At 38.9% G+C, this 22,202-nt stretch overlaps 1 protein-coding gene across 1 annotated transcript in view; it reads right to left on the reverse strand.

The window, feature by feature from the left end:
* Positions 1 to 1,138: 1,138 nt before the first annotated feature.
* The window catches only part of Zdhhc15 (zinc finger DHHC-type palmitoyltransferase 15), a 114,428-nt gene continuing 93,364 nt past the window's right edge, over positions 1,139 to 22,202 (reverse strand). The window contains exons 11-12 of the mRNA XM_057760415.1: positions 8,652 to 8,728; positions 1,139 to 5,273 (exon numbers count right to left, since the gene is read on the reverse strand). Coding sequence (XP_057616398.1) covers positions 8,682 to 8,728 — 47 coding nt within the window. The 3' untranslated portion in view covers positions 1,139 to 5,273; positions 8,652 to 8,681. The remainder of the gene's footprint in view (positions 5,274 to 8,651; positions 8,729 to 22,202) is intronic.

A 22,202-nucleotide genomic window follows, 5' to 3' on the forward strand; every position in this document is an offset into this window, starting at 1 on the left:
AAACACCCCCAACCCCACTCCTCTGTCTTTCTAACACCTCTTCATTCATCATAGTGGCATCAGGAGCTGCGGCATGTCACACAATATATCCTTTTGTCCAATCAGCCCCACGAAAAATATTCAGTAATGAGTCATTGGTTTGGTTCAAGGTCTCTGGCATACCATCATTTCTGGACCCTCACTGAAACTCCTCTCAGACATTCTGATGTTGCTTGGAGTCATGGAGATCTTGCGGTTATACATCTGGCTTTTTACATGGGTGCTGAAGATGTGAATTCGGGTCCCTCACCTCAGATACTTTATCAAGTAAGCCACTTGTCAGCCCTGAAGGAAAATATCAGAGAGCTTACTTGATGATGCCAGTTTCAAATATCTCTCTAAGTGTATAATGTGTGGGTTAGGAGCAAGTGGGCTACTACATTTTACTCTCAAGACTATTGCCTTTTTTTCTTCAGGTTATATACTTTTGGAGACCAATAAACATAGTTCTCAGTATGAGAAAAAGCAAACCAGACTTGAGAGCATGTTTAGACACATCAAGCAAGACTTTTCTTTTTTCCTTCCTTCCTTCCTTTTTTTTTTTTTTTTTTAACTATCATAATGGCAAAGCAAAAGGCAGAAGGCGTGTGAGGCTGAGCAGAGGCTGAACACGATTAAGTGCCATTAGCCTGGTCAGTGTTCTATCAAAAAGCCATTACCGTTAATTTCTCAGCTCTACTCATGTAAAAGAAAAACACTGAAAGTGTAGGAGGGGGGTGTTCACAAGATGAGATGGTACAGAGAAGACTATATGCCATACCTACCAACCCACTCGGGAGTGAGTAAACTAGTGTTTCCCTGGGAATGAGATGTACAGAATTTGCCATCAAAGTAGCCTGAAGCTCTAGCCTTTACCAACATTGTTTTACAAATTATGATATAGAAAAGACACAATTGGGGGCTAGAGAGATGGCTCAGTGGTTAAGAGAATTGGCTGTTCTCCTAGAGGACCTGAGTTCAACTTCCAGCACCCACATGGCACAATTGTCGGTAACTCCAATATCTGACACCCTCACACAGACATACATGCACATTGATACACATAAATTATTAAAAAAGAAAGGACACAACAAATTTATGTATATCGTTTTAATAAAGGACATAGAAGATAAAGCATTTTTCAGTATTTCTGCAGCAAGACACACGGTTTTAAGAATACTATATACAGTCACTGTAAGCAGACTGATGGCAAAAGGAATTTATAGCAAATTGGCAACTTGAGCTTAACTGTTGAAGTCCCCCAGCGTCTTTCCTTTTCTGGCTCTCCAATACGTTCCATACATTATCAAGACCCAGTTCCTGGTTTCCTGCTGTGCTCCTTTGCTGATTTAGACAGCGGGCTGAGAACAATTACTCTTTGAATACATCTTATCTTACTGTTCTTTTCTTTTAGCCATCCCCTACCAAAAATCTGTATCCTGATAGATTGAATTCACTGTGTGTTTTATCTCGTTCTGTTGACAGATGTTAACTAGGCTACTCCAAAGAACACATTTAACAGTTTTGAACACTGTGGCAGGACACAGCCTTAGCCCTTGGGGGAAGTAAACAAGTCAAGGGTTGCATGCTGGTAAGAGCCACCCATTCTTTACTATATTTCACAATACCCACATGCAAAGGCTACAGCATAGTATGGTATATTATAGATATGGTTAAAGAAATGCAAATGTAGCACACACTGTCAATCATTTCCTCCTGACTGGACAGAGTGCATGAACTTTCTGCGAACATGGAACTTGCAATAGGGTCTGATAATCTTGCTAGATGTCCTCTGTGCCTGCTTCTGCACAGAGCAAGTCTTTTGGCCCCACTGAGTATCTTAGCTACTCTGACAGCAGATAGTTTAGAACAGATGAACGAAATGTTCACTTCCTGTGATTTTGGACTTCATTAAAAAGTAGAGAACAGAACAATCCCTGTAAAATATTTGCTCTAATGACCTTAAAAGAAGGGTGTGCATTCGTGTCCATGTATATGTCCACATATGTAGATCCGTGTGATGAGAGTTGAAAGGGGTAGACTATGAGTGATTGTTACATTCCCGTCAGTTGTGGCCTGGTTAAATCTTAGGTGTATATTGCAGTAATGTATGTATACACAGTATTCTTAAAACATACCTGTCAGGACTGTGCTGAAATATCCATTAACATAAATGCCTACAATCTGTGCTATTTGGCACGAATGTGAGGAAGCACATTGTTTTCCCTGGAAAAGTGAACCCTGAGATTGGGCTGTCTGGGTGCCACAAAAGATTATGGCACTGGCTGATGCCATCTAGTGAGAAATACATATGCCATATGGGGCCAGTGAGAAAAAGAGGCACGTACTGCATTAGAAAATAAAGAGCTGTCTAAATCACACACTTCAAGAATTTGGAGTGTGATTCCTTTCTGTTTGTTCTTGGTGTTCTAAGGTGGTCCCTGGCCATTCCTGCACTAGAAGTCTCTCTAACAGTAGGCTGTCCAAAATATCTACATGCTTTTGGATGGCACTTTACCTCTTGTATCTTCAGCTTTTGGAAAATAATTTACATTCTATGTCTTTTCAAGAACATTATTGGAACTAATGGAAGAACATTAATAAAGTACTCTAGGCTCTGCAAAATAATACTCTGCACTGAGAGTGTGGAAGGAAAGAATGGAGCAGACCTGGTGCTCAGAAATGCGGTAATAGTTAAACCCTTCATTCCAGTCCTGCCAATAAAAATATGTAAGAGCACGAGGGAGTTACATAGCACCTTTCAACTGTGGGATATTAGCAAAAGTAGCTCCATTTTCCCACGGTGGAAGAAGAGTATCAAAGATTGGGGAATGAGATCCCGCAGAAGTATTGGGCAGGGTTCCAGGAAAAGAAAGCCAATGAGTGAGGTCAGGGTGTTCTGATTATAAAACAAACCTGCCTTCTTGATCAATAAGTAATCACTTAGATGCCTATATACAGTATCCAACACAAGAATCTATGTATAGGGATATAATCAAGGTCTATAAACTAATGGGATCAAGATACTAAAGGAAGAATAGGGTTTCTTCTTTCTTTAAGCACCCAGAGAAACCCCGGTTTATTTGGCCTTTTGGAGACAGTATAAGTCTTAAGACACTGAAGTCAGCTTGCATCAACCTGAGCTTTACCCTTCCACTACTTCCCCGTCGTTTACTAACATTGTCCTTTGCAACAGGATTTCTAGAAGGGCTGAATGCTAGCTAATACACTCGACAGAGGATAAGTTCCTGATGCCTTCCTGACTTTGCAGCTTCTGGATCTTAGTGGAGACAATAGTTGGGGCTGGGAAGATTGCTTTGACGCTAACTTGCTGTGGAGTGCTGCTTGCACCGTTTTAGAGAAAGGTGCATTGGTATAGGACTAGAAGGCAAGGCCTGTGGGTCCTAGAGCCATGTGAATAGCCAAATATACTTCCAAGGGAAACCTAGACAAGAGGGGTACTTCAGATGGAGCATGGAAAGGGAAAGTTCTTCCCATGGGAAAGTATGCACTTTCACTATGAATCCAGCAAGCACAGTCTTCTAGGTTGCTCCTCAATCTGTGAATTTTGAAAGCAGTCCCTAGGCCCTCTCCCTAATAGGCTTCTTCATGTCTTGTATTCTCTCAAAGGAAATGCAGACCACAATCTATTTATTTGATGCTAAATGTCTCACCTTGGTTAAAACGACCTAGGGGGTCCAAATGGACCCATTTTGTGGTTGCTTTAAATAGCTGGATTGTTTTCTTTCCCAGTTGCACTGGCGCCCCAACACAGATTTGTTTGTGCCAAGCAACTCCTTTTCACTCAGAGACATTTTAGAAAAAATAATTTAGTAAACCCAACTATCTCGTAAGGAGTCCAATTCCTTGATAACTGTGAGCTCCCTGTAACTCCCACTGATCTCCGTTAAGAGTTGGGGCTTTTATTGTCAACAGCTGTGCATTAGAGTGCTGGTTGAAAAATGAAAAACATCAATACTCTTAGGTACTATTATTATAAAGAAGCAGCATTAATGTCCATCTCATTGATCCAGGCACTAGGACTGAAAGGAAGGCTGGTTATAAATAAGTGGGGAAATGGATGTAAACTCTCTTAATGGCTGAACTGCCACTGAAGCTTAAAGAAAGAGGACTGGACTATCCCTGTTCAGTTAACTCTGTACATCAACTCCTGCTGTGAAAACATAGACCTTTAGCTAATCCCCAGCTAGTGTCACATCGGAAACATTGTCGTCTTCAACAGAATTTTAATTATACCTGAAAATCACCCTTAAATCATTTTTATAAAATGGATGGTCTGTAACTTGGGCTCACAGTACTTCTACCATTACAAAAGTAATTCACAAAGGCTAAAATAAAGCTATAGAGCAGAGACATGAATAAAATCGAGATTTTGAGTATAGTCTGGCATTAGAAGTTTTTAAGAAAGTAATTCCTTTTATCTTTTCCCAAGACAGGGTTTTCTTATGTAACCCAAGCTGGCCCGGAACTCATTGTGTAGAGCAACCTGGTCTTGACCTTGGGATGTCAGGCACGCACCATCATGCTTGGCCTTAAAATGCTAATAGTTATGCTTACTAAAATGGAAGTCTGATCTAGTCTTCCCTATTAGCTGTGGTGCTTTCCGAAACGTCTGTGATGGGACAGGTTTTGCATTGTTGTCCAATTCTCAACAGGACCATGGTCACAGTCTATTTAATCTCCTTCTTAAATTTCAGATAAATGATATTGGATTTGTTCAGAGTTCAGTGAATATTTAAATTGCTATTTAGTTGAAAAGCGTGACTAAATACAATCCTCAGTTTTTAAACCTTGACTTTTGGCAGAATTCTGCTGCACACACACACACGTTTATATATGCCCATGAACATAAGCTGACTTCCCTCACAACTAGAAATACCCTGCAGACAGATACAATTAATAGTCTTTCATGGGGGAATTAACTCCATGGTAATCTTTGGAATTTCCTTTTCTCCAACTAGATGACGATATATATATATCATATATATATATATATGATGCTTAGGCTTTCATGGATTGGGAGAGGGTAAGAAAGAAAAACTGGCTTGAAACAATTGTTTCCAAAATGAGTTCAGTCGGTAAAGTCAATTTGCAAAGTTCTGAAACATCTGCACAGCACATATTTGATGGAAGGCCCAAACTGTGAAGCTTTCTATCCAACGTGGTGACTTATTTTGAGGATTGGAGTGGTTCTCAACATTGCAGTCTGTAAGCCTCATGGGAGATGGTGGTTCCTGAGGACAAAAAGCAGGAATTTACAGATGAGTTGAACAACTGTGAACGGTTGCATAGTGACACCCAGTTCATAATCATTTGTAACCATTAAAATCGTTTTATAAAGATATGTTTTAAAAAGACAGAGATGGATCAGAGGGGAAAGGCACTTACTGCCAAGCCTGATGACCTGAATTCAATTCCCTGAACCCACATGGCGGAAGGAGAAAATCGATTCCTACAAGCTGTTCTCTGACGCCCACATGTTTACCATGGCACAACTGAGCCCCACCCCAAACAAACAAACAAAAAAGAAAATATATTCATATTAGTAATTTTGGTTCTGGATTGTGTCCTATGAAAACAGTTCCAATTGATTTATTTTCAAGGACAGCATTCATAACTTTATTCCAGATAAAGTTATACCAGCAGCAGATGCACACATACACAAATAACTTCATTCATGCATGATTTTCTATAATCCTGTTAATTGTTCTTTAAAATAACCATTTTAATCATTATAAAATATTTTTATAAATTTTAGTAATATTTATTAGAATGATGGAGTGGTTTATTTCATCAGTCCCCTATTGCTAGATACTTGGTTCTATTTTAAAAATTCTGGCATTACAATAAATTGATAAATAATTATATAGATCTCTGGTTAATTCATTTAAATACACTCCCAAAGAGCAGTTAGTTATCAGCTAAAATATCATGAACATGAAAGGCTTTTATAGATGTCATCAACTTGCCTTCACACAAATGAGTGGTGTATGGATTTAAACATACCAGCAATGAATATGAATACTTGTCTCAGTGTGTCTTTGTCAACACTAGGCAGTATAATCATAAAACCAGCTGATTCAGTAGACAAAAACTGGCAATTACATTTTGCTAATTCATACTTCTTTAGAGTGAAATTGAATAATTTTATTGATTGTATTGTTACTTCTTTTGTCCATTTTCTAACTTGTGTGTTTTTCTTTCCTTAGTGAGTTTCAAGAAATTATTAAAGATGTTAATTTCTGTATGCTGCATATTTTGCCAATGATTTTCCCACATTTGTCCTTTCATTTTGAAGGAACTATGTAGAATCAGTGAGTCTTTGTGTAAAGATCATGAAAATAATTTCTTTCTTATATACAAAAGCTGAAACAAAGTAAAATGTAAGTGTTTATTGGTTCTTTTTTTGAGATTTTAGTTTAACTCTATGTGTGGCTTTTTGGCCTGCACGTTTGTCTATGCGCTGTATGTATACAGTTCAAATAGAGGTCAAATCTCCTGAAACTGAACTGAGAGTAGGTTTTGTGCCACCATGTGGTTGCTGGGAACTGAATCTGGGTCCACTGGAAAAGTAGCCAGTGCTCTTAACCACTGAGCCACCTCTTCAGCCCAAGTAGTTACTAATTCTAAGTTACAAACTTGGGTATTCATTTTATCTTTTATTTTTTTCTTTATTTAAAAATGTTCTTCAAAATAAAATAAAGGAAAATATATACAAAACTATAGTTTTGAATATATATATATATTTCAAGTATTCTGTGGCTAGATATTCAAGTTGATATCAGATTGGAGATTTTACCAATACCATTATAGTCACTATCTATACATATTTTAAAAGATCTTCATAGCCCTGGCTGTCCTGGAACTCACTATGTCTCCCAGAGACCTGTCTCTGCCTCCCTAGTGCTTGAATTGAAGGCATACACCACTGCAGCCAGATTCTTGACAAGTTTATAATAGTTTTCCCACTGTTCCCTCAAACATTCTTTTATTATTATCAGAACATGTATTTCTTTTTCCCATAAAAACCAATCACCCAATTCACTTGGATAGTGTTCCTTGGAAAAGGTATTGATTGCTTAGAAGTCATTTTGGTTCCCTGGGGAAGTAGAAGCCATGCATTTCATGATTTAGTATTCATTTCAGATGTTCATGAAAGGTGAGGGGGAATCACATGGTCATATAAATTGGGAAATATCTTACCCCACTTTAGGGGAGTCCCAATATTCCTTAGCACATTAAAAATCTTAATATGTACTGCCAGAAGGGCAAGGTCCCATGACTTGAATAAGAGAGGACAAGAAAGGATTTGATAGTCAAATAAATCCAAAGGCTGACTACAACTGCTGCTTAGTGAGTCACAAAGCCCACAGCACATTGAAAGGCCCGTGAATTTCTACTCTGAGTATGCTTATATCCATGTGTATTCCTAAGTGTACCCTTCCGGAACACGTTTTCATTAAGCAGTTAATATACCAAAATACTGGCATTTCAGACTACCTTTAGACACACATATAAATAAAGAACCATCCTAGATAGCCGAAATGCAGGTATTACTAGATATTACAAGTCGCCTTCCCAAAATATCAAACATTTCATCAAGGGCTCGAATAAGTAAACAGACTTAACTGGTCTCTATTTTAACCTTTAGTTATAATTGAAGCTGCATGGCCAGAGTCCATCAGGTCTTTAAATGCAGCATCATAAGGGACATGGCGTGATTGGAAGCCATACAGTCCTGGGTTGCAATTTTAGGTGAGCCCCTTGGCAGCTGTGTAGCCTCAGATTTCTCTCAAGAAAATATGAATTGTAACAGTCACCTTGGAGAGTCGATAGAAGTGCTTGGCAAACTAGTTGGCACACACGAAGTCTTTTATAGTACCTTTCCTGGTATCAGTCCATGGCAGAAGTTGTGCAGGGAAAGGACTGAAGACAGGAGAACCCACAAACAGATTAAGAGGCTTCTAACTGCTAGCCTTTCCATGGGGAAAGAAGTGACACCTTACCAGTTCAGAGCTTTGAGCACTGTGATACTTATATAGCTAAAAGTTTCCTTTTACTATGGAATTACACTGGTTTTATTTACTCGTAAGTGTTGCAAAGTTCCAGAAGGCTGTTTGTCTTTTCAACAGGTCAAAGATAATCGTGTGCAAAACGCTTCCTGCCCCTGATAACAAATTAGTAGCATTTACGATGTTTGGAGTACAGGTAGGCTGCTCTTTGCTTGTTAGTGGGTAAGAGTAGGTTATTAACAGACAAAATGGAGTCAAGCACAAATAACTTATTTGTAATCTGTATTGTTTTGGAGACCTGGAAAGCACCACGACAAAGCTTATATAATTCACAGTACGAAAGTAAATAACCTGGATGGGATATTTGGCTGTTTTTGGATCCCCTGGGGTCTTTTAGCACAGTGTGAGTTCATAGGGAATAAAGACATCTTTTTCAGTACATTGCACAGGGAAATTTTGCACAGAACTTCTCCTGTGTGCAACAAGGGTGAAGAATTTAGCACCTTGCTCACCAGAATGCGAACACACGCCTTTTCTAGTTCTGCTCCCAAAGGTTCTTAGTCCAGGTGGCACTAAATGTGCCTCCTTCAGAGTACTGACCTGGTGAAGATGCAGAAAACATGAAAACTGCTACGTTTCTGTTTCCATAGCAAGTGATGATGAGTCTCCTGAATAATCTGTAAGATTGAAAAGTACAGGTGAGCGCTATGTGCTCAGGGTGTCCCTCAGAGGTTTGTGCTGCTTGGTCCCCAATGTGGTAGCATTGAGTGGTGGAAACTTCCAGAAGTGGGGTATGGCAGAAGGTACTTAAGTCACTCAGAGTTCTAGCCTCAGAAACAACACTGTAGTACTTATGGAACCCATGATAATTCTTGTATGAGAAGATTGTTACAAAGCAAAGCTCCTCCCAGTGTTAGGTCCTTCCTGCAGCAGCCATTTCTCTTTCTGATTGGGCACCAAGTTGTGGTGCAGGTGTGTGTATGGGAGACTCTGCTGTGACACTGTCAGCGTATGTCTCAACTCTCCAGCCATCAGAAGTGGGAGACTACTTCATAATGTACATAGCCTCTGATAACTTGTCTTAAAACAGTTTTTTGAAACAGGTTTTCTCTGTGCAACAGCCCTAGCTGGCCTCAAACTCACAGAGATCTGCCTGCCTCTGCCTCCCTAGTCCTGAAATTAAAGGCGCGTGTCATCATGACAAACTCAATAACTTTTTATATTAACAGAAAATGGATCAAAGTGATATTCAAATTCTTATATGGATGGATATTTGTTCAGTAACATTTTTGTTCAACCTCTGGATGTGGTCAGCATCCACAGAGCTCCAAAGACTGATGTTCTCCACAGAAACCTTTATAACCACAGGCATTTACATGCCAAGAGTTGCTTGGTCTGCTGTACTACTAAGAATATTTTACTTATCAGCATAATCTGATCCATAATATTGGCTGGTATTGGACTTAAATAGCTGTGATAAGGGCTCAGTGCCATCTGTCTTTAATGAAGAGTTTCAGGTTTTGTTACTCACAAAATTACTCTATCTCACTGTAATTCCACTGCACACAATGAGGGTGTTAGTGTAGTATCTTAGGTGTTTGTGTGTTTCTGAAAAGGAATGAGGGATCTAGACAAGAAGAGGTTTGGGGATTAATAAGAAACATCGGTTATGGTACAAATGTTTTGTTTCTGACCTGTAGCTTTTTGGAAGCGGAAAATCCCCTCTTACTCACCTTGCTTCATATACAGATACACACTTTCGTCACAGTCCCAGCATCAGAATGTACACGTCATTTTGAGATAAAAATGTTAACAGTGGTCACCCCCTACAGCATCCGGTAGATTTTCTTTTATAAAATCAATGTGCCATTCAAAGTGCTTCCAAAAGTGTGAAATCTGACTGAGGTTAACGAGCCAGGGTGAGCTAGTTTTGCCATGGCAGGCTGGCAAACTCACGCTATTGAGTTAATCAGGCTGACTTCAGAGCCACAGCAATTTCTTCAAGCTATAGCGGAGAGCAAAAGTGGTCCTAAAAATGTTTGCTTTTAGAATCAGGTCACTCTTGTGGACCCAAGATTCTGTCTTCTCTAGAATCTCAGTGTCCTCTCCACTCTCTCCTTTCCCCCCTTTTCCCTCCCCCACCCCTACCCCTCCCTCTCCACTTCCCCCTCTTTTTCTCTGGAAAGGTTTTTCTGTCAATTTGCAGCCCTCCTGCAACTGCTTTCCAAGTCCTGGTCTAACAGATGAGCATCATTCATCACTGTGCCTAGCTAGGTAGGGCAGAGTTAAGTCAGAACCGAAATCGGATAGGGTAGCCCAATCTTCAGTGAGGGCTCCAGCATAGCTCATTTGTGAAAAAAAAGGAAAACAGACGTAGCAAGCGCTCAAGCATACGTCATGAACATTCCAAGATAGCAATCAGTGGCAGCAATGACAAGTTTAAAGAGCAATAAGAGCACTGGTTTTGTTGCTCTGGAGAAGTGGTGCTAACAAACTCTTTCAACGCTCGTGACTAGCTGCTAGTTGCCTGCCTTGATACATTTGGCAGGAAAATCTTAGAGAAGTTGATCTTCAGGATTTCGCTAAGTGGGTCTCTTTTATTTTTTTCCCCAGAGTGACTCACACTCTGATTTGGCACAACACTCCTACCAAACAATTATTTGAATTAAAACTGTGCTCTTGTGGGCACTGGCGCTTCAGATGAAAAACCTGATTTTCAATTTCCTTCATGGCATCCTTCCCAGGGTGAGATTAAGCTAAGACTTCATAGGTGAGGAATGAATTGAATAAAAGCAGCAACTTCAAAGAATTGTGTTCTGCGTAATAGAAGACAAATAACAGGATTTAGTAAGTCAATTCAATGCCTCCTACAGTCTGTACCTCCGCTGCTTCCTCCATCCCCTGCTCTGGCTGCTTATGCAGTAGTGATTTTCCTATTATCCAATCAAAAGTCTGTCAATTCAGTCTTATTGTATGCTTCTCAGGTCTGGTTTCCTTATGTTATCTAAGATCTATTTCCTCCTTTACTTTAAAATCTAGGTTAGCACATGAACCCTTCAACTTGGTTTTGTGTCTCTGTGTGTGTATTTTTAGATACTGGCTCTCAGAAATGAGAAGAGTAGGGAAAGAGTACAATGTAGAGAATCCAAGAACTTGAGTCATGATTGCTTCCTGATACATTACTCACTTGGAGTCATCTCATCCTTTGCCTCCAGCCTCGGCCTTTTTGTCGTGAAAGGCAGGCCCTGACCGTAGGGTTGGGGAGTCTTCACTGAGCTTTGTTTTCGGATACTCTAATCATGGCCCTCCACTTTCTCTTTCCCCATTGTCTTGGTCACACCGATGTATTTCAATGTACTTTATTTCCTCTCTCTACTTCTATTCTCTTACTTTATTATCTCCTGGTTGAATACCAATGCCCTGTCTACGCAGATAACTCCCACATATCTCTAGTGAGTGGACTATCCCTAGCTGTATAAAAGATCTCTTAGCCTTGATCTTTTTTTTTTCTCCCTTTCTATAGTTACTGCCTGCCGTGAAGCTATTACGACACATACCAAGCTTTCTGCTATTCTTCCCATTTCTTATTTCAAAATGTCAATTTGGCCTGTGTACCAGAGTCCCAGTGATCGTCATAAAATATCATTCATTATATCAATACTAACAGGAAGTGATAATATGAATAACAACTCTTTTATGAACTCAACCAAATCCTCTGCCATGTTACGTCCATTATGACTCATACCTGTTACCTATATGTTACTTGTTTCTTCCTAGTAGCCTTCTTGTGCCTCTTCCTTCTTCCTTACAACTGTCATTAGTACTACTTCCCCCTTTATCAGTATATTTACTGTAACTCTTCAGAAAAGGAAAATAACAAGCATAGCAAGATGTTCTCTTTAGAGAGCAGTGGTCAAAATACTGGGTAGAGGTGGCAAGTGACTATAGAAAGAAGGCACAGAGAAGAAATGGGCCCCCAAATTAGGAAGCTATGTTAATATTGTAAGTTAAGCATGACCTTTGGAACATAATAACATTCTTCTAAAGAGGGAGATAGAAAGTAGTTGGCAAAAAATTTCAGGTTATTCAGCTTAACTTTTGACCCCTCAGTATCAGGTGGGCTCAGAGCTGAAGAGATCTTGGAGAGAATGGAATTGAAACTGAGGTACAGAGAAAAGTGGCTTTTCCAAAAGTCACACATTGAAACTAGGAACTGGAAACCATTTCCCATGCCAAAAATTTGCTCATGTTTCTTCATCCTTCTATTTCTGGCAAACGAGGCAAAGAACGGGTTCTTCTTAATGGAAGCCTTAAAGTGTATAAACTGAATAGGAGATGGAGAAAAGGAGAGCTACTGAGTGGTGCAGTAATTAAGAGTTAGATTTGGAGACAGGGTCTATTACTCTGCTGTGTGACATTGAGCTTATCTGATCTCGAGTTTCTTTTTCTTCTGTAAAACAGGGTTACTGAATATTTACAACTCACAAAATTGATTGACTATTAAGTGTGAAAGTCTATAAATCGCCTGGCATGTAACAGGCGGATGTTACATCTCTGACTTCAATAAGTTCTTATTTAATACCCAATTGCCAAAACTCTGTACTGTAACCTGGCTGTTTTCTTGTTGCTGGTGTTAGTTGGAATTCTATTTACAATATGATACCTTACTTACCTGAGCAGGTAACTCATAGCAAATCACTCTTATCTTAGTTTTTATAGCATACAGTTTATTATTCCACTTATATAATAAATAGCATATAGCTCATTAATCAGTGTGTGTGTGTACACGTGTGTGTGTGTGTATGTGTGAGAGAGAGACAGAGAGAGAGAGACAGAGAGAGAGAGAGACATGGAGGTTCATTGTGTAGCCCAGATAGTCTCAACTTATCATCTTCCTGTTATAGTCTGCAGAGTATTGGGTTTAGAAGCATTCTCCACCATGCTCAGAAAAGTATAGTACTGTAATACTTGTAATTTAAGCAAATTTTGATATGTCTTATCTTCCAAATAAATGAAAAGAATATTAGTTTCTTCTTCATTCTCCTTTTTTTTTTCTGTTACTATTTCTGATCAAGCATATAGACATCCTACCCTAAAATCACAATGGCTGTTGCATATAGGAATAAGAAAAAATAACCTGCTGGAAAAGACCTACTTACCTAACCATATAATGTCTATATAATAAGATAAGACTCATGTGGAGACTAATTTCGAAGGTCTTAGAATGCATTTTTTGAATTCCCATTTGAAAATTTGCTAAACAACTTACCAAGTCTAAAACCTTTTTCATAACTGTTCCCATGTATTGACCCTTCATGTCAAATAATGACTGTTTGAAGAAGTGTATTTATTTTTGAGGAAGATAGCATGGATTGTATGAGACTACATACACTTCCTACTGTGATGTTTAAAGGTCTCTAGGCATGAGCAGATAGGTACAGTTACACTGAAGAGGTAAGTGGTGAAGTAATGTTTTCTTCAAGGAAGAGTTAATAGCTGTCTCTGCCTGGAAGATAACTGAACAGAAATTCACCAGAGAGGCATCTTCCAAGTAACATGGCTCTTGATTGAAAGACCTCTTGTCTCCAAACTAGAGCTCTTGTATCCAGGATGTGCTTGGAGAGTTTGAGTTTTGATGAAAAGAAGGGCTCTCATCAGTCTTCTTAGAAGGTCCAGGGTTTAGAGCAATCTCTACTACATGATGACAATAAACTTTTTTAGGAATATCACTTTATCTTCTTCTGAAGAAAACAGTTTCCTCACATAACTGCCCTGATCAAAAACTTTCAGGAGTTCCTAACCACTGACAGAATGCAGATTTTGGTCTATGGGCTCATACAATTTGATGCCAATTTACCTGCAGAGTTGATATAATAATCTACTTATTTGGTCAGTAACACTCTGTACAGTGTTTTGGTGGGAAAGTTTTCATATTTGTATCTTATCTAACTCAAATATTGCAAGACCCGTGAGTTCAAAGATGATAGTGTTTAATGACATTATGAATCCAATATTCCAACTTCAGGACACTCTCACTACATGCTAGTTCATCTCCTTTTGCTACTCTTCTCAACAGGTGCCTTGTCATCACAGTAGAAACTAAAAGATTAAAAACAAGTCAGAAACATGCTCTGCCTTGAGCAGTACTAATGGGTATCATATAAAGAAAGTTTGCACAAACCAAAGAGTAGGAAATTATAGAGACTCAAGATCATTCAGGACTTTGTTGACTTGCTCCTGAGAGCCTATATGTGAAGAATTTCATATACTGGGTACAAAATCCAAACTTTTCTGGATAACAGTTCAATAACCAGAAGGCAGGAGATAGATTTAGCCAATTATTGATTATCATTAACACCAGAAGGTATATTTGCAAATTCAAGCAATTTTTTGGTTTCATACTATAGGCTTTTTTAAAATAGATAAAAATATCCCTGAGGAAATAATTAAAAGTTATCAAATGAAGGTTCTATGGTGATATGCAAGATATTCATTAGTATGGCTATAGCTCTCTCTCCTCAGCTGCCCAAGGACCTAGCTGGGGACATCTCTCTGGACCCCTGGGAACCCCTCTAGAGTCAAGACTCTTGCCAACCCTAAAATGGCTCCCTTAATTAAGATACATACTTCCCTGCTCCCATATCCACCCTTCCTTTATCCCAACCATCCCATTCCTCCAAGCTCTCCCCATTCTCCCCTTCTCACTTTTCTCTCCCCATCTCCCCTTTCTCCCATCCCACCCCACCCCCCAGTTCCCAATTTTTGCCCAGCAATCTTGTCTACTTCCAATATCCAGGAGGATAATGGATGGAGATAGAAACAGAGACCCACATTGGAGCACTGGACTGAGCTCCCAAGGTCCAAATGAGGAGCAGAAGGAGGGAGAACATGAGCAAGGTAGTCAGGACCGTGAGGGGTGCACCCACCCACTGAGACGGTGGGGCTGATCTATTGGGAGCTCACCAAGGCTAGCTGGACTGGGACTGAAAAAGCATGGGATAAAACCGGACTCTCTGAACATGGAGGATAACGAGGGCTGCTGAGAAGCCAAGGACAATGGCACTGGGTTTTGATCCTACTGCATGTACTGGCTTTGTGGGAGCCTAGCCTGTTTGGATGTTCACCTTCCTAGACCTGGATGAAGCGGGGAGGACCTTCACAGGTCAGGGAATGCTGACTGCTCTTTGGACTGGAGAGGGAGGGGGAGGGGAGTGGGGAGGGGAGGGGAGGGGGAGGGAAAAGGGAGGTGGGGAGGAGGTGGAAATTTTTAATAAAAAAATAAATAAAAGATTAAAAAAAGATTATAGATGATCATCCACAAAAAAAAGTTATCAAATGAAATTCAAGTTTCATTTCTAGTCTTGTTATTTAGAGATAAAAGCAGTTTTGTCTAGTTAAGGAAAATGTGGGTCTTTTACTGCTGTATTCTTTGGAAATGGTTTTCTTATCACAATTAGTGCACTAGTTAGAGGGCAAAATTACCATGTTCCTTGACCTGGAGCTCTCGACTGGATTGTCAAACAGTGTCATGGAAGGCCTGGGTGAGAAGTCCTTTGGAACTGGCTTTACCTTCTTTACTAGGAAATAAAGGAACCAAGCCTAATTGATACAGCCACGTATAATTACAATTGGCAAACGCTAACTTAGTATTAAAGTCAAAACAGAGTTTAATACCTAATCTTTTTTTTTTTTTTTTGAAGACTAAATTTGAGGGTCTAGGTGAAGGAATCAATTGAAAGGCCAATTACTATTTGCTCAAATTTAGCATAAAATAATAGAAACCTGGAAGTTCTTATGAACCCTGGAACAACTTGAGGCTTATGCCTAGTCTCTGAAAAAGCCTCACAGATTCAGGACCATGTGGGACTTAGGTGACTCGCATCCTAAGACCCTGGAAAATCCATACCTAGGTTGGCAACCTTATGGAGGCAGGATGAAGGAAGAAGATGATCAATTATGATATACACTATATAATTCACTTTGGGTTTCATTGTGAGAGCAAGCACCCTGACATGAAAATTATAAGCGAAGTTGCTTATTTCCACTTTTGAAAGGAAACCTGTGTGTAAGATGTTCAGAGTAAATTTTCCTAACAAATAGGTTGAATTCTGATTTCTTTAAAAATATTTCTACAAACATTTCGAGAGCAGCTAACACCCTTAGTCAATCATAGATGCTGATACAAGAGTTATTTCCAGGTGATATTAGCCAGATGGTGGAGTAAGAGATCTTGGCCTTCTTTCCTCCCACAAAGAGCAAACATTTGGAATCCATCCATTAATTAAAATAACTGTAAGAGCTCATGAGTCCAATTAAAAAGCTGTAGTCATACAGTGAAAGAAGCAACCCAAGGAAGAAGGACAGTTTCATTTTGCCTGCATCCCTTCATTCTTTAAAGTGGCAGAACTCAACAGAGGGAATAAACTTAAAACAATGACGTAAGAAATTGAAGAGGACACAAATAAATGGAAATATATCTTGTGTCCACCACTTTGGAAGAACCAACATGGTGAACATGTCCATGCTGCCACCAAAATTAACATAATTCAACATAATCTGGATCAATATTACAATGGAATTTTTCATAAATAAAAAATAAAAATTATAAAGAACTACAAAAGTTTGTTAATAGCCAAAAGAATTCTGATAAAGACAAATAAAACTGAAGGCATCATACTACTGCATCTTAAACTGTATTACAAACCTAGGATAATCATAAAGGCAGATACATAGGACGATGGAACAAAAGAAACAGCCCAGAAAGAAATCTAAGCATATTCTATCAATTATTTTAAAAAAGGGTGTCATTAATACATCTGCAATTATAAAACTACCACAAAAATATGGGGGAAATGTCTTAAGAACAATGTTTAACATGACATTAAAAAGTAACAAACAATAAATAAATGGAGGTTTATCAAACTAAAAAGCCTGTTCACAGCAAAAGTAATAACAAAATGAAAAAGTGATAAAACAGGATAAAATAGCTGTGAACCACAAATCTGACAAGTATCCAATAAACAAATTGTATTAAGAAATTTATACCAGTAGCCAAAGCCAACAAATAACTGAATTTAAAATGATTAAACTATATAAAAGACATTTTTCCAAAGATGGCACAAGTATTTGAAAAAGTGCTAAAACCCTTAATGGTCAAGGGCATGGAAATCGAAAACACCACGAGATGCCACCTCATGTCTATTAGAATGGCTGCTACAGAAAAGTCAAAAGACAGGACTGTGGTCAACTTGAGTGGTAGAATGCGTGAATGCTTGCCAAGCATGGTCATGGCCCGACATTTAATCCCAGACCCACGAGAATGTCAAAAAGGAAACCTATTGGTGAGAATGTAGAGAAAGGGCTACCTTCATTCATTGTTACTGGCAATGCAAATTGTTACAACTGCTATGGTGATTTCTTTAAAAATTCAAAATGGAGCTACAGATGACCATATGACCCAGATATCTTCTGAGATATATTCGCTCCCATGTTTACTGCAGCATTATTCACAATACCCAAGAAATAAGACTGACCAAAATGTTGATGGATATGTGAATAAAGAATCTCTGTGTGTGTGTGTCTCTCTCTGTGTCTCTCTCCCTCCCTCCCTCTTATTCATTTTTAGGACAGAAGTGACTTCTCCCATTTACAATGAAATGAAGTAAAATGGATGTCATTAAGGCAGACACAGAAAAACAGTAATGCGTGGTCTTTCTGATAGGGAGAAATTTTTAAATGGAGTCAAATATACACCAACAGACTAGAACAGTAGTTACCCGAGTCAGGAGAAGGTGGGACACCATGAAGAGGTATAGGCCAAAGTCTACAAAGTGGCCATAGAGAGAAAAGTGGAGACTGAAGGGGTGGCATGAGGACTGCTAGAATATGCAGGACACCAGTGTTCTGAGATGCTGTATGCTACAGCCACCACTTCACTGTATGTATGTATGCATGCAAAACATCGTACTGCATACCTCACATTTTTACAATAAAATTAGTGACTTATTCCTTTGGGCTATAGTTTGATAGTTTGAATCTTTAATATTCCCTAAAGGCTCATGTGCTAAAAGTCTTGGTTCATAGCGGGGTGGTACTATTGGGAGGTGTCAGAATTATAACAAGCTGAGGGAAGTTTTTAGGTTACTGGGTGGAGGCATTCCACTGAGGGAATATGTGGGTCCCAGTTCCTTACTCTCTATTTTGCTTCAAAGCAATGAAGGGAGTGGTGTTTCTCAATGACAGACTGCCATGATTATTGGATGTCCTTGTTAGCAGTCTAAAATAATAGGACCCACTGATCATAGAGTGGAGCCTTCAATGTGCCTGTTCTCTTCAAAAGCTGGTTATCTCTGGTATTTTCTTACATTGACAGAAACCTAGCCCATTTCACAGGTGGAAAGGAACCCGGCTCTGCTGCTGAAGTCTTTGCCTCCATCCCTGTTAACTTCACTATCTACAGAAAATTGACTGTAGCTACTCTCCCTGAATGGCCACAGATGCTGCATCTCCAACAAACATCCATGATCAAAGTGTTCATGTGAAAAAGGCTAGCGGTGGAAAACGGCCCAGGCTTTGTTACCTACTGAAATGAAGACAGAACAAAGAGCGTTCGGAAAGGCACCAGAGCCATAAAGAGAAAACATTAAGGAATCAGTTCTTTCAGAAAATAATAAGAGGCGCCTTCCTCTGAGAAAGTCATGGAGTTTTTTTAAATATCATTTTTACATGCAGGTCGAAGCTGGCTTACAGTAGTTTGCGTTTTAGCATCTCTTTGACAATCATGCCCACTTATTATTCATGACACTTACAATAGGCAGGACTGTAGATGCTATCCATCCAATTTGGAGGAAATGGTTCCATTTGGAATAGATTAGTATAAAGACTTTTATTATCACCTCTAATTTTTTAATGTAAGATATAGGAAAATTTATAATGAGTAAAAGCAATAATGTAACAGGCATTTCTGGATCGCTTCCTCAAAAAGCTAAAATGCAACTCCAAGTCTCTCAAAAATCTTTTTAAAAGATGCCTGTTTAATCTCTGCAGAAAATGACACAGATGTGCGCACTCATTTGTGCAGCTTCTGTGTATTTGTGCATTAATTAAGTACTTTATTTTTAAAAGCCTCTCCAGAGAAACCCATTTAAATGCTTTGATTTCATAAATGTGATTCTTTTAAACCTATTACTTTCCTGTATTAAATTAGGGTAGGGATTTCAAAGAACATAAACCTTTCTTGGCGTTAGCATCGCATTTTCACTTATTGAGTTGCTGTTGCAGGATTTTATCATTTTATCATCGAGTATTTTACATTATGCTATTAATAAATACATAATGTACAGCAAATGTTATATTATTGGTTAACTATTAATTCCGACATAATTTCTAAAGGAAACAGAAATGTAATTTTAACACTTACAGCACCTTTCTTGGGAATGTATTGTTAAAAGATCACGGACTCAAAGTTAGCTAGGAAGGGATATGAGGGTGGAGAGGGCAGTTATGGAGCTGGGGGATGGCTGTGCTCAAATACAATGTATGAATTTATCAAATAATTTTCTGGGTGGTGGAGCACACCTTTAATCCCAGCACTTGGGAGGTAGAGGCAGGTGGATCTCTGAGTATGAAGCTAGCCTGGTCTACAGAGTGAGTTTCAGGACAGCCAGGGCTACACAGAGAAACCTTGTCTCGAAAAACTAAAATAAGAAAAAAAATCAAGGACTTAACCAAAGCATTGTTTAAAAAACATATATGAACAATCTATATATGACTACATACACACAGAAGACATCCATGACTGAGGATAACACACAGTCATCTGGACAGAGTGCAGTTAGAGAACCTGTGTTTAGAGAAAAGCACCATTAAATAATAAAGTTGGTAGACATAAGAATGGGTTAAAATCTCCTTCATTTAAGATGGCATAGTGGTCTTGATAAAGTTAAAAGAGGTTTGTGCTCTATGGTGTATTTTCTGATTTTAGAAGCAGTTGGATGCTTCAGATAACAAGATGGCACTAAACCACAGTGCCATGCCTCATATTTATTCTTCCAAATGACAGACATACTATCATACTGCAAAACTCTCAGGATTTAGAATCAGAATACCTTCATTTGATTCCAAGCACTGCCTTATTTCATGTTCTGGGATACTGGATGAGTTAGTTAACTTCTCCCATCCTCAGTTTCATTAACTATAAAATATTAGTGTCTATACAACATGATTATTGAATTCAAAGGACATAAAAATATAAAAGGATTTTATAATATATAAAGTTATATGAAAATTATGACCGAATATGTTTGAAAAAGACCAAATTTAGCGGCTGCTTCAAAAAAGTAATGTCTTGAGTGGGGGAGATGGCTCAGTGGGTAAAGACGGTTGTTGTGCAAACCTGGCAGCCTGAGCTTAATCCCTAGAACTCCTGCAAAGGTGGAGAGAGAACCAAATTCACAAGGCCACCTTCTAATTTCCATACAAATCCTAGGGCAAGCACACCTACTGGGAATTGGAACTCAGCTTTGTAGAAAGCACTTTAGCTACTAAGCCATATCCCCATCCGCTTCGAAGTAATTTCCAGTGATGTGGCACTACATACATCTTTAAAGTGTTCGGCTTGACAGCATAAGGCTCACATATGAACTGTTTTTCTATTACGGAATGATTTCAGTCAACTTTGAAATTAGGTATATCTTTAATTTCTGTTGGAAAGAGTCAATACCAACATAAGAAGTTCCATCTTCTGAGACTGCTAAAAGCTAATGTCTGTTGAGAGGGACTAACGGCAGGAGGATAGCACAGCAAGCCACAGCCAGTTTCTAATAATAAGCAGGGAAGTAAAAGACATTTGTGTGTGTGTTCAAAATTCTTTGGCTGGGCAAGAATTATCTTCTTTTGTAATTATACACTTGGGGCTGATTTCTCACTTTTCAATCCCAAACATGCTTTCTTTTAAGATAGTACTTTTAGGTGGAGAACCTGGGCTTTGTGTGAATTTAGAAAAGCTTGTCTTCTGCATCTGACCCTCAGTTGAAAGATTTTCACGTCCTCATTCAGCCTCATTTACCCCGGGTACAATTCATGATGACTATTAAAATTTCCTACTTAAAAATTTCTGTTGGATAGTGCTTGACTTCAACAACTGTTAAAATCTGCTCTCTGATGGCTAGTATCAACAACATTCGCAGAGAAGGAAAATACAGCAGAGGGTCCAGTGATGGGCAGAGACAAAGAATAGAACATGTATGACAGGAGACTATTATGTTTAGATCTTCATAAAACATCTCAAGATGACCCAATTATCTGATGGAGGAAATTGGGTGGGCAAAGTTTCCATTGTAAATGTTTTCTTTGCCCTTACTAGGGGCATGTACAAATTCGCTCCCACATACCTTTTACTTTGTAGTGTATTTACGCCATTCTACAGTGTATACGATTTTAAAGAAAATTGAACCATTATGAGTGAAGGAGGGTAGAGAAAGGTGAACTGTTGCCCAGTGACGGAAGTAAATCTTTATAGTCAAGTAAAATAGCATGAGTGATTATCTGGGAAGACTGTTTACCCCCAGGCACAATACTGTCTATTATATTCCCTGATTTAGCTCTAGAGTTGTAAGTCATGGGATAATGAAGCTGGTAAGGAACTGCTTAAGTTACCCTCTAATGCTTCTGTAAAGATGGCTTCTCTTTTTGGATGTGTGTGTGTATGATGTGCAATCGTGTGTATATACATGTATGCATTGCGAGAGTGCATGTGTGTGCAGGTGTGTATGCCTACGTGCAGTGCAGAGACTGATGTTCGGTGTCCTTGATTATTCTCTAGCATATATATTGTTGCAGGATTTTTCATTGAACCTAAACTTCAATGTTTCTGCTAATCTTTCTAGCAAGCTTGCTCCAGATATTTCTTGTCTCTGTTTCCTGCACTGGGATTACGGGTGCGTCACAAACCAGCCCACTTTGCTTTTAATGGATCTGGGGATCTGAATTCCCAATTCTCATACTTGTGTGACAAGCACTGATAAAGATAATGCTGAGCTTTCTCTTCAAATCCACCGGTTTGTCTTATTGTCAACTTGATATGATTTAGAATCAACTTCTGGGTATGTCTGGGAAGGTATTTCCAGAGACCTATCTATCAGTGCTACTTCC

Source organism: Chionomys nivalis, chromosome X, assembly GCF_950005125.1.
Source record: "Chionomys nivalis chromosome X, mChiNiv1.1, whole genome shotgun sequence".
NCBI lineage: Eukaryota > Metazoa > Chordata > Mammalia > Rodentia > Cricetidae > Chionomys > Chionomys nivalis.